The sequence below is a fragment of the Scardinius erythrophthalmus genome, assembly GCF_964197995.2.
Source record: "Scardinius erythrophthalmus genome assembly, chromosome: 2".
NCBI classification, from domain to species: domain Eukaryota; kingdom Metazoa; phylum Chordata; class Actinopteri; order Cypriniformes; family Leuciscidae; genus Scardinius; species Scardinius erythrophthalmus.
Window position 1 is genome coordinate 6,741,231 of NC_138222.1, and position 14,841 is coordinate 6,756,071.

General features: G+C 38.5%; 1 protein-coding gene across 9 annotated transcripts in view; it reads left to right on the forward strand.

Annotated features, from left to right (window-relative positions):
• The window catches only part of bmal1b (basic helix-loop-helix ARNT like 1b), a 28,209-nt gene that overhangs the window by 12,566 nt on the left and 802 nt on the right, over nt 1–14,841 (forward strand). For 2 of the 9 annotated variants that reach the window (XM_081359501.1, XM_081359504.1), the window contains 18 exons: nt 1,268–1,332; nt 1,798–1,945; nt 2,292–2,312; nt 2,621–2,689; nt 5,069–5,107; nt 6,708–6,734; nt 6,855–7,012; nt 7,580–7,659; nt 7,749–7,841; nt 7,934–8,051; nt 8,445–8,594; nt 8,685–8,931; nt 11,516–11,622; nt 11,703–11,853; nt 11,943–12,031; nt 13,043–13,139; nt 13,235–13,331; nt 14,056–14,149. In XM_081359501.1, the coding sequence (XP_081215627.1) occupies nt 1,268–1,332; nt 1,798–1,945; nt 2,292–2,312; nt 2,621–2,689; nt 5,069–5,107; nt 6,708–6,734; nt 6,855–7,012; nt 7,580–7,659; nt 7,749–7,841; nt 7,934–8,051; nt 8,445–8,594; nt 8,685–8,931; nt 11,516–11,622; nt 11,703–11,853; nt 11,943–12,031; nt 13,043–13,139; nt 13,235–13,331; nt 14,056–14,149 (1,850 nt within the window). Of the gene's footprint in view, nt 1–1,194; nt 1,333–1,797; nt 1,946–2,291; nt 2,313–2,620; nt 2,690–2,711; nt 2,819–5,068; nt 5,108–6,707; nt 6,735–6,854; nt 7,013–7,579; nt 7,660–7,748; nt 7,842–7,933; nt 8,052–8,444; nt 8,595–8,684; nt 8,932–11,515; nt 11,623–11,702; nt 11,854–11,942; nt 12,032–13,042; nt 13,140–13,234; nt 13,332–14,055; nt 14,150–14,841 lie in introns of those variants that run through there. The other 7 variants (XM_081359505.1, XM_081359503.1, XM_081359502.1 and 4 more) reach the window with 4 other exon arrangements.

Sequence of the window (14,841 nt, forward strand, 5' to 3'; positions counted from 1 at the left end):
AATAATGGAAAAGAATCGTAAATGGAATGGAAAAAAACTTAAGGTTATAGTCAACAAAATTAAAAAAATATCACACATGGTTATACCCTGCTCTCAAACACACAGTAGGCTGTATTACTCACATATCCTGTTGATAGCACAAAGAAATGCGCAGCCATTTGCATTTGTACTTTGCAATGAAAATATAAATGAACACGCTGTTGCATATTTAATTATGTTTAAAAAAAACTTTAAACATTATTTTGCTATGTTTACTGATGACTAAGTCGTTTAATCAGTTATAGGCTACTCAAGGAGCTCTACTGGTGATTGATCGCGTTTGTGTCAGAGATCCTTGTCCATGGCTATGGAAGATAATTTATATCAGACAAAAATGCAATCATTATAGGAACGATGATCCAGTGTTTAACCAGTGCTGTTTTTGAGATGCGGTTACACGAAATCCGTTTTATGTGTTCCATTCACATCCGTTTTAAGTAGCGTTGTCCATGCAGGCTATACACGATTACAGTTAGATGCATGTTAAGTGATTTTCTCTAGATTTAAAGCAAGATTTATTTATTTTGGCCACCCCAATAAAATCACTGGGTCTTAACTGGCCACCCCTAGAAAAAAGTCCTGGCTACGCCCCTGCATCTGGGGAAGGGCAACATGCTTGTTGCTTGAGGCTTTCCGGTTATTGTTGGCAACATGCTTGTTGCTTAAGCCTTTCGGGTCTTAGCAAAATGCTTGTTGCCTTAAGCTCATTCTGGTACCTGCATTTAAAGGAGCATGTTGCCCTTCTCCACTGCTTGTAACAGAAGAGCACCCTTTGCTGCTACTCTCCTCCTGTAAGGGGACATGCTGCCCCCAGTCTCTGCTATTTGGGGAGGGGGCGTGCTACTCCTTTCCGTTATGACCCAAAAGCAGAGAGATGCTCAATACAATCTTTATTAAATAAGCTCAAATAACTTGCAACGAGCCATAGGATGGCTGATGGCTGTCATGTTGACAAGGGCTTCACAGGTTATTATCTAGTTGACACAGTCTCTGCTGACATTCATGTTACAGTAGTTACAGTAGGCTGTAACTTGGATTATTTCCAGGTTTAAAAAGAATACAATAACGTATTTTCACTGTTTTCCTCTGACATTTAGACACTCAGGAGCTGCTGTCTGCTCACTTACATCATCCATACCCCTCTCTTGTGTCCAGGTTATGAAATGCTCAAGCTCTGTCTGGGTGGAGATTAGATTTCCCTCTTTACCACATCTCTGTTCTCTTGCAGAGGAGGATTGCATCCGACAGCCTTGGGAAATGGTGAAGGAAGAGCAGCCCTCGTCTATCTCTGTGGTGAGTTTAAGGAACATTACCTTCATATTTCTAATTTCTGCTCCTTTAAATAATGAAATTCAGATTTAAGGGATTATTTGTATTAGGTATTTAATTATCATATGTCAAAACTCTGAACTTTAAGTCCTGGTTTCACTGACAGGGCTGGACTAAGCCAGGATTAGGCCTTTCAATTAGGGCATTTAAGTAGCTTTTATAAACATGCCTTAGAAAAAAAAGAAAGAAAAAAAACATTACTGGATTACTTGAGACAAAACACAGGCACTGACATATTTTAAGATATGTCAGTGCAAGTTGCTTTCAGTTGAAACAGCTCAAACATGCATTTTAGTTCAGGACTAGCTTAAGCCTCGTCTGTGAAACCGAGGGTAATGTTTGTGAAATGATCAGATGCCTTTCAATATGGTTTTCACAATAACAGAATACAAGAAACAAAGGGGTTACATTTATGTTTGTATTTTGTAGATAATCTAATGGCAGACCAAAGAATGGACATCTCCTCCACAATGAATGAGTTCATGTCTCCCAGTTCCACTGACCTGATCAGCAGCTCCATGGGAACGCCAGGCATGGACTACAGCCGCAAGAGGAAGGGCAGCATCACCGACTATCAGTAAGAGCGATTCCTAACAGATCCTCTAACTCTGTTTCATGATGAGATATAAGAACCAATGTTTAGTTAATTCAGGGCATTCAACTTTAAAATATGATACAAATTTTGAAAGAAACTAAGGGCCAGATTTACTAACAGCTTGCACCAGCGCAAACCTTCTTTTGGCATTAAAAACTATACTCTCAGGATTTACTAAATACACTCAGTGAAAAATTTGCTCTGAAAAGGAAAGTTATACAGATTTTAAACATGAGGGAGTAAATGATGACAGTTTTAATTTTTGGGTGGACTATTCCTTTAATATGAGATTATATGAAATTGATTTTGTCAATTTTTTTTTTCACAGAATCGAAGGTTTTTCTTTTGAGTGAGTATCAAAACATCCAAATGATTTTCATTTTACAATTTATTATTTATTTTATTCCATTACAAAAAGCTTTAACCATGGCATACCGTGGTGCATGAACAGTATAAAACACTACCATGATATATGACATATTGCTATCATCACTGAAACATAACACTAAACCATGGTACTATCAGAGTACCTTTTTGTAAGTGTTTGTGCCTCTCTTTGAGAACAGGCACATCATTCATCTAATTAAATAAAGAAAACAAAAACTGTATCAACTCACCCATTTGATTTTGAGAAAAATACCAATTTTATCCTCTTAGATCTGAGGCTTCATGGATGAGATTCCTCATCCCAAACTCACAGCTCACACAATACCCTGAGAGTGAACGGTCAGTGAGTATGGATGAAGAGATGCTAACTAGTCAAGCTGTCCAGTCTGTACTTCAAGACAAATGTATTCCAGCACCTTTGATATCCAAATTCTCACTTCATGCAGAGAGATGAGAGATTTTTCAAGGGTGAAAATTGTGACCATGCATGCCAACTATGTGTGTAGTCTGGTTCTCTTGGTTCTTTTGGTCCGGACCCCAAAAAAAAAAAAGATTATATGTTTAGTCCTGGTTCACTTGCTGTTCACACTGCCATTTTTAACACTGAGCCTTAAGATACAAAACAAAAACAAAACAAAAAAACAGCTTTTATGACATATTTTTCTGATGGAACTTACCGAACATCCAAACCAATGCTACTGGAATTAAAAGCGCTTATTGTAGGCACATTACGTATGTGCGTACAAATGATGGTATTTTTACCAGCTGATAACTCATGAAGAGCTTAAGAGCCATTTTAGGGTCACATCTTGAGACATCATGTCCTGTTTTTTGTTCGTTTAGATGTCTTTACTCTGTGCTGCATTAATATTTCAGTCGTTTGGTGTGCACCAGGGTTTGAGTGGCAGCGTTCACAATTATTTTATCCACACTAACGGAGCAATTGCATCAGAGTTCGTTTTAATCGAACCAAACCTGCCAAGTGTTAACACACCCTATAAAGTCACTAATTAAACACCCACAACCATTGAACTGGCATTCGATGTTTTACAAATAAACTATCAGACTCAATTACACAATTAGGGGCAAATTCACCAAACAAGTATTTCTGCACAAAACCTGCGTCTTATCCTCCCAGCACCCACAGTCCCCTTTTACTGGGTGGTACTCATGCCTCATGTTATTCATGCCTTAAAATAGCTTGAATGTAACTCCTGCTTCATTTAGTATACGCAAAACCATGAATATGCAAATGAGCCCGGCCTCCACTCACTCATACATGGTCGCCTACAAGTCGATGTATCAGAATGGTAATGCGTTCTATGTATCGCTCTCTACAACATAGGACATATAACAGTAATTCAATATCTTTGGCTTGATTACGTTATAAAACAGCTAATATTGCGTTGCTAATGTTACACAAACCATGTTCCCGTTCGCCATCTCAGAGTACCTTCTAAAAATCAGCATCCTTAAAAACACTTGGAACGTCAGTGGAGAAAGGCATATGGTTCATCATAACATCGTAATATACATCATATACATAATTCACCCGCTATGTTGCCACATTAAAAACTTGATTTTTTAATGATTAAAGTCCCCACAGGGGGACTTTAAGTTAACGATTTCAGCTCAAATTTGACTTACTATAGATGATCCTTAAGAGGTAAACGGTATCGCTTAACAGAATTTCATTCATAAGAGATGTTCGAGAACATTCTATACCTATCATAGTTATTCATCAATTGATGGACAAGACCGCTTTCTGCATATTAAAGATCCGATTAATGTGCCTGGATTGTTGCTGTTTGTTCTCCGTGTGCTGATGTCGATCATGGTAGTCTGCAGTACTGATATAGTGTCTGTGCTGTTATCTGATATGTATTAATTGTTTTTGTTAATCAGGTGCTCAAACTACGCAACAGCGTGTGCACGTAATCAACACTATTAGCACAATTTAGTCACAATTAATTCTTAGTGAATTCACCGTTTTAATAACTGTTTCAGTGTCTAAATATCATGCAAAATAGCAGTTATTTTATGCAGCTGAGAGGTTTTTTAAAAATAACATGTAATGCATGGTTTCCCATTGAAGGGTTTGTAAACAACAAGAGGTTTTATTTTAATAAAACTGGCATGTACTTATTAAAAGTATGATATTTTAATTGTTACAGATGCATTATATTTATTGATGCAGTATGTGGCTTAAAATCGTAGGCATTACTTTAAGTAAATAATTGAGGTCATAGGGGTTCGGGTAACTAAAAAGTTACTTAACCAACAGAAAAAAAAGAAAAGAAGAAAAAGGCAGTAGATGTTATCACAGTGTCAAGCCCTCAGGTGAACAGCGTGTAATGTTTCTCTCATTCTGGTCAGTTATGAAACCAGCCATTATGAAACAACCAAGCTGGAGTTGATGGTGCGCGAAATAGAAGTTATATCATATCAAGTCATAGTATATTGTTTCTGGTACCATATTGTGGGATCCTTGTAATGACATTTCATGATGGGAAATTAATAAGATGTGCCCATAACCTAATCATTTATGAACTATATTGACAATTAACAAGTAAGTGTAAAATGATTACTTGAGGTTTTGAGAAATATGTTGTCCTTTTAACTACTTTGACTTTCATGCGTTTTAATCCAAAGTACTTTATATTGGTTGACTCCTGAACTATTTTAGCTAATGTATTTGTTTACTGTTAATTTTTTTAGGGACAGTATGGACGCAGACAATGACAAACAACTTGAAAGGTAAGCTGAATTATTGATCAAGATATGTGTATCTCATATATACACACAGTATGGTCTAAATGTCTGAGATCACATGTGATGTATATAGTTCAGTCATGAAACTCTAGATGGCACAGGCTGATAGGTCCTTTACATATAATCTGCAAGCAATCACATCATTTACTGGATGGCCATAGGTGGAGTGTGTGTAAGGCTGGGCAAAGCTTAGCTTTAACCGTTGGCAGGGCTCAATCCGAGGGGCGGGATAAACAGATGTCTTTCAAATTCCCCCTGCACGCAATAGGATAGCGCTACAACCAACCAGAGCGTTTTCCCACCAGCGGAGCTAGTTAATAGATTAAAATTTGCCGTATCCGGTCGGCAAAACTCCGAACACATCTTCCTTTTTTATGAATGACTTCAGTGCCGTTCTTTGTTCTTTTCTCAAAGTAAAGCTTAACTCCAAGTCTCAGACTCTCCAAACTCCAAGACTCTCCAAGTCTTTGGAGAGTCGCGGCCAAAGCCGATTCGAAAGACCGCTGTTCGCCAGCAGCAGCAGCTCTTCTTTGTTTTCAAGTAGCAAGGAATTCACGCGGAACCGTCACAACTCTGCCCTCATTATGTTAAGCCCGCCCACCGACTCTATACACGATGTGATTGGCCTGACTAGAGTTTGTTTTTTTCAGCTCGCAAGCCAACGGAGAGTTGCTAGACGACACCGGCTGCAAAATAAAATTTGCTGCCGCTAGGTTTAGAGGTCTAGATTTCTAGGCTACATAACTGCTGGTCTACGATTAGTTTACTCCATAATAATAGCATATTGGCGAAACAGATTTGGCAAGCAATCCAGTGCGTGTCTGTCTTTCGCTTTGGAGAACGTAAAAGGTTTCTATTTACAACATGTTTTTGCGGCGTTGAGCAATGTACCCAGTCACAAAAATATCTGTTGATTTCTTGAACGCAATGGCCAATCAGAGGTGTTTAAGTCAAGTGCTTTTCTGTTAAAATGAACAGTTGTTTGTGAACGTAGATGCTTTAATAGCAAATAATTGATCATGATTATTTATGAAGGGTTGTGTAGGTTGTGACATTGAAACTATTTAATGGAAATCTATTTAAATGTGTTTTAAAAGGGAAGCGCATCTCGTTATCTTTGTCCAGGAGTTGGTTCACCCTCTGCCTATGTACATGGCACAAGCTTATTGGCCTCTGCTGATTCTTCAGCCAATGAGATTGCTTGCTCAGCATTTAAATAGTCTGGTTCAGTGTTTGCTGTAGGCTAGACCAGAGTTGCTCTGAAACCCTCCACCTCCCCCAGCTCCACCTGCCTAGATCTGCTACAGGATTTATGTATGTCTATTCATGCCGAAGCAGCATTTCTTACATGCTCATAGTAGCATGTCCGTGTATCTATTAGCAGAAGCAAGTCCATTCTTGTTCTGCAGAAGCAGCAGTGTAGCAAATAACTATATATATATATAGAGAGAGAGAGAGAGAGAGAGAGAGAGAGAGAGAGAGAGAGTTTCAAAATAAAATGGTTCATCTGTAAGTGGTGTTTATATTTAGCTTACATGATTGATTAATTTCCCAGATGTCAAGTTTATCATTTTTCTCTCAACAGGGTCGACCAGCAGATTAAGAATGCAAGGTGCTGTAAATCAGAGGATTTCTGTATTTTTTACTATTATTAGTGGATAAAGCCTGTTGTAGATCATATGCCATTTTTTTTCCAATTGTAACATTGTTTTGGACTCTTGGTTGTCAACAGGGAGGCTCACAGTCAGATAGAGAAGAGACGCAGAGACAAGATGAACAGCTTTATTGATGAGCTGGCTTCATTAGTGCCTACCTGCAACGCCATGTCCCGCAAACTGGATAAACTCACTGTGCTGCGCATGGCAGTCCAGCATATGAAAACACTTCGAGGTGAGGTTCACACTGTCATTCCCATAGTGCCATTATGGCCTGGCTGGGACTTTAAATGTAATCTTAATTCTAGACATGTGCATTCAAGTAGATTTGTAGCCAAGTACAATAACATAAAAGTGATTTCAAAAGTTAAAATATAAGTTAAAAAGAAAGAGTATGACATTGACATTTTATTCACAAACATTATATCATCAATAATGGTTTCAAAACAAACTGAGTGAAAAGATTAAATGAGCAGTATGCACTAAATGGGTATTATTATGCAAAGTTGTTTTGCAATGTAAAATAACTTCATTATATGATGTGTTTTATTATATCTGATATTATTTATATGATTATTACAATATTCATATAAATACTACTTTTGTGAGTGAATGCAAAGTTTCTCCAGTAACACAGTACTTTTGCGAAAGAATACAAAAGTTTCAAGAAAGAACGTAAAGTTTGTCTGGGCCCAGGGGTTACCCAGATGTTTTGCAATTGAACGCAAGTGTCTCATACTCTTACAAGTACTAATCGATTACTCATGTACAGTATATGCTTATTTTTTACTGTCTTTTTAAGGTGCTGCAAACCCTTATACTGAAGCTAACTACAAGCCAGCCTTTTTATCAGACGATGAGCTGAAGCACTTAATATTAAGGGTAGGTGACCTAAAGAAATGTGTCTTTTTGTGTTATACTGAGTGATAATCCCTGGCTGTGATTCATTGGTGATTCACTCTGGGCCTCAGGCTGCTGATGGTTTTCTATTCGTTGTGGGCTGTGATCGGGGAAAGATCCTTTTTGTGTCAGAGTCTGTCTACAAAATTCTAAATTACAGTCAGGTAAGGCCTACTAATGCTTCATAACATCCATGATATGACTCAGAAGTCAGTGTGTGACTCATATTGCCTGCTGCTCTCTCCCCATCTTACAGAATGACCTGATTGGCCAGAGTTTGTTTGATTATTTGCATCCAAAAGACATTGCAAAAGTCAAAGAGCAGCTCTCGTCATCTGACACAGCACCACGGGAGAGACTCATTGATGCTAAAAGTAAGTTAGTACTTAGCTATAGGCCTTAAATACAGCATTATACAAATAAACAGTAAACTAGAGGGCTTTTAAAATCAGAACAGATTGTAAAACACTAGGCAGCACATATTTTTGGCAATGGTTACACACGCTCAAGTTGTTCCGAACACAATAAACTCACACAGAAACACGCGCCTCGTTTCTAAGAGATGCATGAAAAATAAAAACAATATGTGCTCTAAAATTGGCACAAAAAATTTCTGTCAACTATGACTACCCAAAATCTGCAGACTGGCTCTGACTTTCAGCAAAAATCTGTTCTAAAGTTGAGTAGTGTATTCCAGCCTTTAACTACATACATTTCACCAGTTTTACCAGTTTTGAATATGATCTGACAGAGCGTTACTTTCTCAGCCGGGCTGCGAGTCAGGACAGACATTGCCCCTAGTCCCTCCAGATTGTGCTCGGGCTCCAGACGCTCCTTCTTCTGCAGAATGAAGTGCAACAGGTCCCTCGTCAAAATGGAGGAAAAGGATTTCCCCTCGACTTGCTCCAAAAAGAATGGTAAATCAGTTATTCATTTACTTTGAATATTGTTAAATATTCAAAGACAACGATTCCTCATTATAACTTTTGCTTTTGTTGTCCCTGTAGCCGATCGCAAGAGCTTCTGCACCATCCACAGCACGGGCTATCTGAAGAGCTGGCCGCCCATTAAGATGGGCTTAGATGAAGACAATGAGCCTGATAATGAAGGCTGTAATCTCAGCTGCTTAGTGGCCATTGGCCGATTACATCCTCATATTGTCCCCCAACCTATGAATGGAGACATCCGGGTGAAGCCGACAGAGTATGTCTCGCGCCATGCCATTGATGGGAAGTTTGTTTTTGTGGACCAAAGGCAAGTGGTGACTCCTGAACATGAAGTATGGTTGCAGTTTAAAGGTGTGGTCGCATTTACCGTTGCCCGGCAGAACTTCACAAGCAAAATACAAATATGTGCAATGAAGAATTTTGCCTGATGCCATATGCGAATGTCTCATCAGTAAAAAGTTTGGTGAACTTTTGCAGCGCCAACCAATAGCAAGCCTCTTAGTATGGCAGTGAAGATAGAAACTACAGCACTACACTTCAATATTAAAAAAAATGTCCATAAAGAGGCTGTTTGGAAAGCAGTTATTTAGGGTTGGTTCGTTTGCTAGCTGGCAGGAATGACTTTGGATGGCCTGCTTTCTTTTGCAGAGCTGCAGTAAATGTGACCGCACCTTAACTAGGTTAAATGATCCTAAACAATGCCAAGGCACTACAACATGTGACATGGCTTATATAATACGGTATACTTTTCCAGATTCTAAATTACATGAATGTAAAGCTCTGTTTACACCTGTTATTAAGATGCGTTTTGGTCGATTGGATCACAAGTAGACGAGGGAGACACATTCCCGTTTACACCTGGTGTTTTAATCCGTCTTTTTGTCCACTTTCATCCACTTCTGTCCTGACTTCTTCGAGGGGAGGGTCTAAGGACGGGTAATTGTGTGGGCTTTTCAGATCTTTCAATCTAATGGACAAAATAAGCTTGCGCAAGTTACATATGAACACGACTGAAGACGACGGAAAAACCTACGTTTATGTACGTTTAACAGACCTGCCGAACACTGTGAGTGTGTGTTAGAAATCAGGAATGGTGAGAGAACACTGTGCTTGGTACGTTTTCGTCTCTAGACCAAACTTGGGTCTCCAGTCAACAAAGTTTAAATCCTGACTGGTTAGCGCACTTCCCATAATGTATTAAGTCAGTAGACAGAGACGTTCTTTTGTGGCTGTTTGAACACATTCGATCACATGAGCGTTTACACCACGAAAGCAAACACTCAGAATGTGTTTTCCACTGCCTCTGGAAGTGGTTGAAAGTGAACAAGATGAAAACGCTCTAGACCCCGTTTACACCTGTATTTAGCTTCGTCCACTTGCGATCCGATCGACCATAACGCACCACACCAGGTGTAAACAGAGCCTAAGTTTACGTAAACTGTTAGGTAAAATGGATTATTGTTTGGGAGATGTTTGTTTTGTCTACTGATGGATAAATGGATTTGGGATCAAACGTTTGGTGGTCATTGTGACCGTATGACTAATCCTGGTGTTAGAGTGACAGTTTTGTTAGCGTGATTTGGTTTTGTGAGCACAATGCGAATCAATATCCAAATATAGAAATGGATAAATGACCCAGGTCATGACCTGGCTAGAGGCTGAAATGTAGGACACATACTGCACCTAAAAATACTGCACAATGCCTCTGTGACAACAGAACAGTTTGCCTTTTATACTGAATGCCAACTGCACCTGTGGAGTCTTAAGGCACAGGTATACTTCATTTTCCGTGTTCCGCTCCGTCTCACGCACAGTTGTATCCGCACAGCTTTCAAAGTATACTAAATTGCTTTTTTATACTAATAGACATGAGACATCAGAGGGCAGCAATCATTTACAGGACATTCGTTCTGAGGGATAGAAGAAAAGTAGCGGATCCGCCATTGTATGCAAAGTTTAGAACAAGAACCAAAACAATGGAGAAGGATTTGCTGCTTTGTTTACCGAATACAATGATTGGACATTTTATGGTCCTACTCCTTCCACAGATAATATACAGTATATATGTATATAATACATTTAGACCACTTAAAGGGTTAGTTCACCCAAAAAATGAAAATTATGTCATTAATGACTCACCCTCATGTCGTTCCAAGCCCGTAAGACCTCTGTTCATCTTCGGAACACAGTTTAAGATATTTTAGATTTAGTCCGAGAGCTTTCTGTTCCTCCATTGAAAGTCAATGGACGGCATACTGTCCATGTCCAGAAAGGCAATAAAGACATCATCAAAGTAGTCCATGTGACATCAGTGGCTCAATCTTAAGTTTATCAAGCGACGAGAATACTTTTTGTGCGCAAAAAGTAAACAAAAATAACGACTTTATGCCACTATTCATTTCCTTCTCTCTGGTCTCGAGCTATTTCACGTAGTGTTTAAGCGTAGCGCGTCTGTGTTGTACGTCACACGTAGGCTCACTATTGGCCGACGCTGATCATGTGTGATGCGTGTAATGTACAACACAGACGCGCTACGCAAAAACACTACGTGAACTCACTCGAGGCCCAGAGAGAAGGACATGAATGAGAACTTAAACTGTGTTCCGAAGATGAACGGAGGTCTTACGGGCTTGGAACGACATGAGGTCGTTAATGACATAATTTTCATTTTTGGGTGAACTAACCCTTTAACTTAGTTATTGCTATCAGGATGTGAAGAGACTTTCAATCAGCATAACAAAAAAGTGTTTCTTGAACAAATCGCCTACCCTGCCTTTAAGAAAGTGCAGAAAATTGTGGAGTAGAAAAATGTTTGCATGATATTATTATTGCAAGCACTGTAAAAACACTTGTGCTCCTCTGTGTGTAAAAGATTCCTCTTTTCATTTCAGGGCCACGGCCATTCTTGCTTATCTACCTCAAGAGATGCTGGGCACGTCTTTCTACGAGTATTTCCATCAGGATGACATCGGACATCTTGCTGAATGCCATAGACAGGGTAACAATAGAGCGCTTTCCTGAGTGCAGCGTGACCAGACTCGTGTCATGATTTCTGATCTGTACGTCTCTTGTTTGCAGTTCTGCAGATGAGAGAGAAGATCAACACTAACTGTTACAATTTCAAGATTAAAGATGGTTCTTTTATAACTTTAAGAAGTCGATGGTTCAGTTTCATGAACCCTTGGACCAAAGAAGTAGAATACATAGTCTCAACTAATACAGTTGTCTCGTAAGTTAACAAAATCTCTATGCTAATAAAACATGATATCGATGTTCTGACGGTTTGGTTTACTGACCTGAACTGATGTGTGTGTTCAGGGGCGGTTCACTTGCGGGAGCAGAGCCTCACTATCCTCAGCTCACTGCTTCCCCTCAGAGTATGGACAGTGTCCTTACAGCCGGGGACGGTAAGCAGATCTCATTTACGCAGCACATAAACGAGTGACTGTTAAACCATGTCATGACCCTGTGGTCGGGAACCTGTGGCTGCCTGTCCTGCTGATAACACTAAAAGCCAACTTACAAGAATATTTCACGTTTTTGTGTATGCAGTGCTGTGTGCAACACCAATAAATGGAAAAGAAAACCACTTTCATTTATATGGCTAGCTTTAAAATGATCATTAAATAATCATATTTTCAAAATGCATTGCCTAGAATCAGCATATATGCATTCATTGTTAAAACGATTTTATTTAATCAGTTAAAATGTTCAAATAAATCAAATAAAAACTGTGGAGCAAGCAATATTCAATTAGTTCATGTAATTGCATAGACTGAAACAAATGGGATTTATTGATGATAAATATATAAACCTAGTTATTGTATATTTAAAACACATTCAGTTTATCTTACCCGTTTCATTCATACATTAAGCTTAATAATTTGTTAATGTTAAAACTGTAATCCAAGTGGATGGAAATGTTATATGAAATTTAAATATGAAATGTCTCACAACAGGACAGAGTTTAAGAGAATATTAATACAATCCACCTTTACACTAAAGATATTAGTCAACATTTTAAGTGGATCAAAAACTTTTAAGAATTTTGAACAATACCCGTTCTTGTCTTAGGACAAATTTGATGAACTTTTTTGATCCACTTCAAATGTTGACTACTGTATATAGGCAAGGTAAGGCAAGTTTATTTATCATACACTATGGCAATTCAAAGTGCTTTACATAGAAAGGAATAAAAATAACAGTTATAAAAGGAATTAAAAGAGAGAAATGATACAGTTATAAAATGAATTAGAGTATATATACTCTTTATAGAATTTATATATATATATATATATGACGGAAAGAGATTGCTAGAACTACAGTTTGCTAAGGAAGACTACAATGCTGGAATGTAGCACTTCGATTTTTACGGATATACGTCGGCAGTCGGTGTCTTGTGAACTGTTCTACTGCAGGCTCAGGGAAGACCGTTCCCGGAATCCCTGGAGGAACGAGACCCGGAGCAGGAAAGATCGGACGCATGATCGCAGAGGAAGTGATGGAGATCCAAAGGTGAGCGGATCAGTGTAACGCCTAATAATCTGCACTTGAGTCACACTCTTGATGACATTGCATCTGGTTTCATCTTTCATTGATATGATTGACAGGATAAGAGGCTCATCCCCCTCTAGTTGTGGCTCAAGCCCCCTCAACATCACCAACAGCACACCCCCTCCTGACACATCGTCCCCTGCGGGCAGGAAGGTAACGTTTGGGCTTCAGTCTCTGACAAACATATATAGGGATGTGTGATATTGACCAAATTAGTGTTGTCAAAAGTACCGACTTTGGTACCAAGTCGATACTGAAATGTTAAAAATGTGGCGCTTTGAGCGCTGTTGAGCAGAATCGTAAACACCTCTGATTGGCCATTATGCTCACGCACTCATTAAATATGTCTGTGATTGGCTACAATGATCAGCACTTTAAAAACATGTTGTAAATATACATCAGTGTTGCCAGATTGGAAATGTCCAAGTATCGTATAATCGTATAATTTCCATTATTGATCGTACATCGTACAGAGGTCAAAATTATCGTACAAATACGATAATTTTCGTACATGTGGCAACACTGATATACATCAATGACGCTCTTCAGCGAGCGCTTACGCAGATACACACGGGAGTGTTTGAAATCAGGCGCCTATCAGCTAAAACTTTCAAACACTTCGTCGTGCTCTCAAACGAGCCCGTGCGTTGATCATTGTAGCCAATCACATACATATCCGATGAGCTCGTGAACACAATGGCCAATCAGAGGTGTTAATGATTCCACTCAATAGTGCTCAAAGCGTCACATTTTTTAAATTTCATTACTGACTTGGTACCGAAGTCGGTACTTTTGACTACACTAAAAATTATACATATCGCACACGTTAATGCAATGTTAATGCATCTCCTGATTTAATTTTTTCTTAACTGCTCAGTTTTCAAATGCTGGAACTCCAGACATTCCTTCCGTCGGGATGATGTCAGGCCAGGACAGCATAGGATATCCGTACTCTAACAGCTCTATTTTAAGTAAGTTTTGGTGGAGTAACCTCTGGTCCTCTTCGCGTGTCGGTCAAACATGACCGAATTTCATTTTTTTTTCAAGGAAATGAATGTACTATATTTTAGTTCGATGTTTTTTTATTTTATATTTTGTATTTTTAGGGGATCTTATGGTACTAAATTATATTTTCGCTGTATTTATAATCCATTTATTCACTTTTTGAGCATAGACCTGAAAATACAATTTCCAACTTAAACTGTCACAAATCTTGAATGCTTTAGAGCACAGACTTAAGTTTGATCTCTTTTCAAAGATGACACTTGGCAGATTATTGCTGAAGTGAAAAATGTTTTAATAGGTGAACGTAAAAAATGTTAGAGAATTTTGTTTATTGTTATGAAAAATGAAAATTTTCAATTTTCATATAAAATATATTTTCAAAAACATGTTTTACTATAAAAAGCAAAGCCATAAATCTAAACAAGTTGTGTTCAAAATATGAGCTTGATATCTCAAAAAAGATTTTATTTGGCCGCAGTACCAAAAGGTTTCACATGGTGACATTCGTCTCCCATTCATTTCCTATGTGGACGTGACCATTAACCTGTTCAAATTATGTCCATGGCTTTTTTGTGTGTTCACACAGCAAGTGCCAAAACTTTTACCAAGTTTCGTACCATTCCGAGGAAGAATAAAAGCAATAAAAAAAAATATTTTT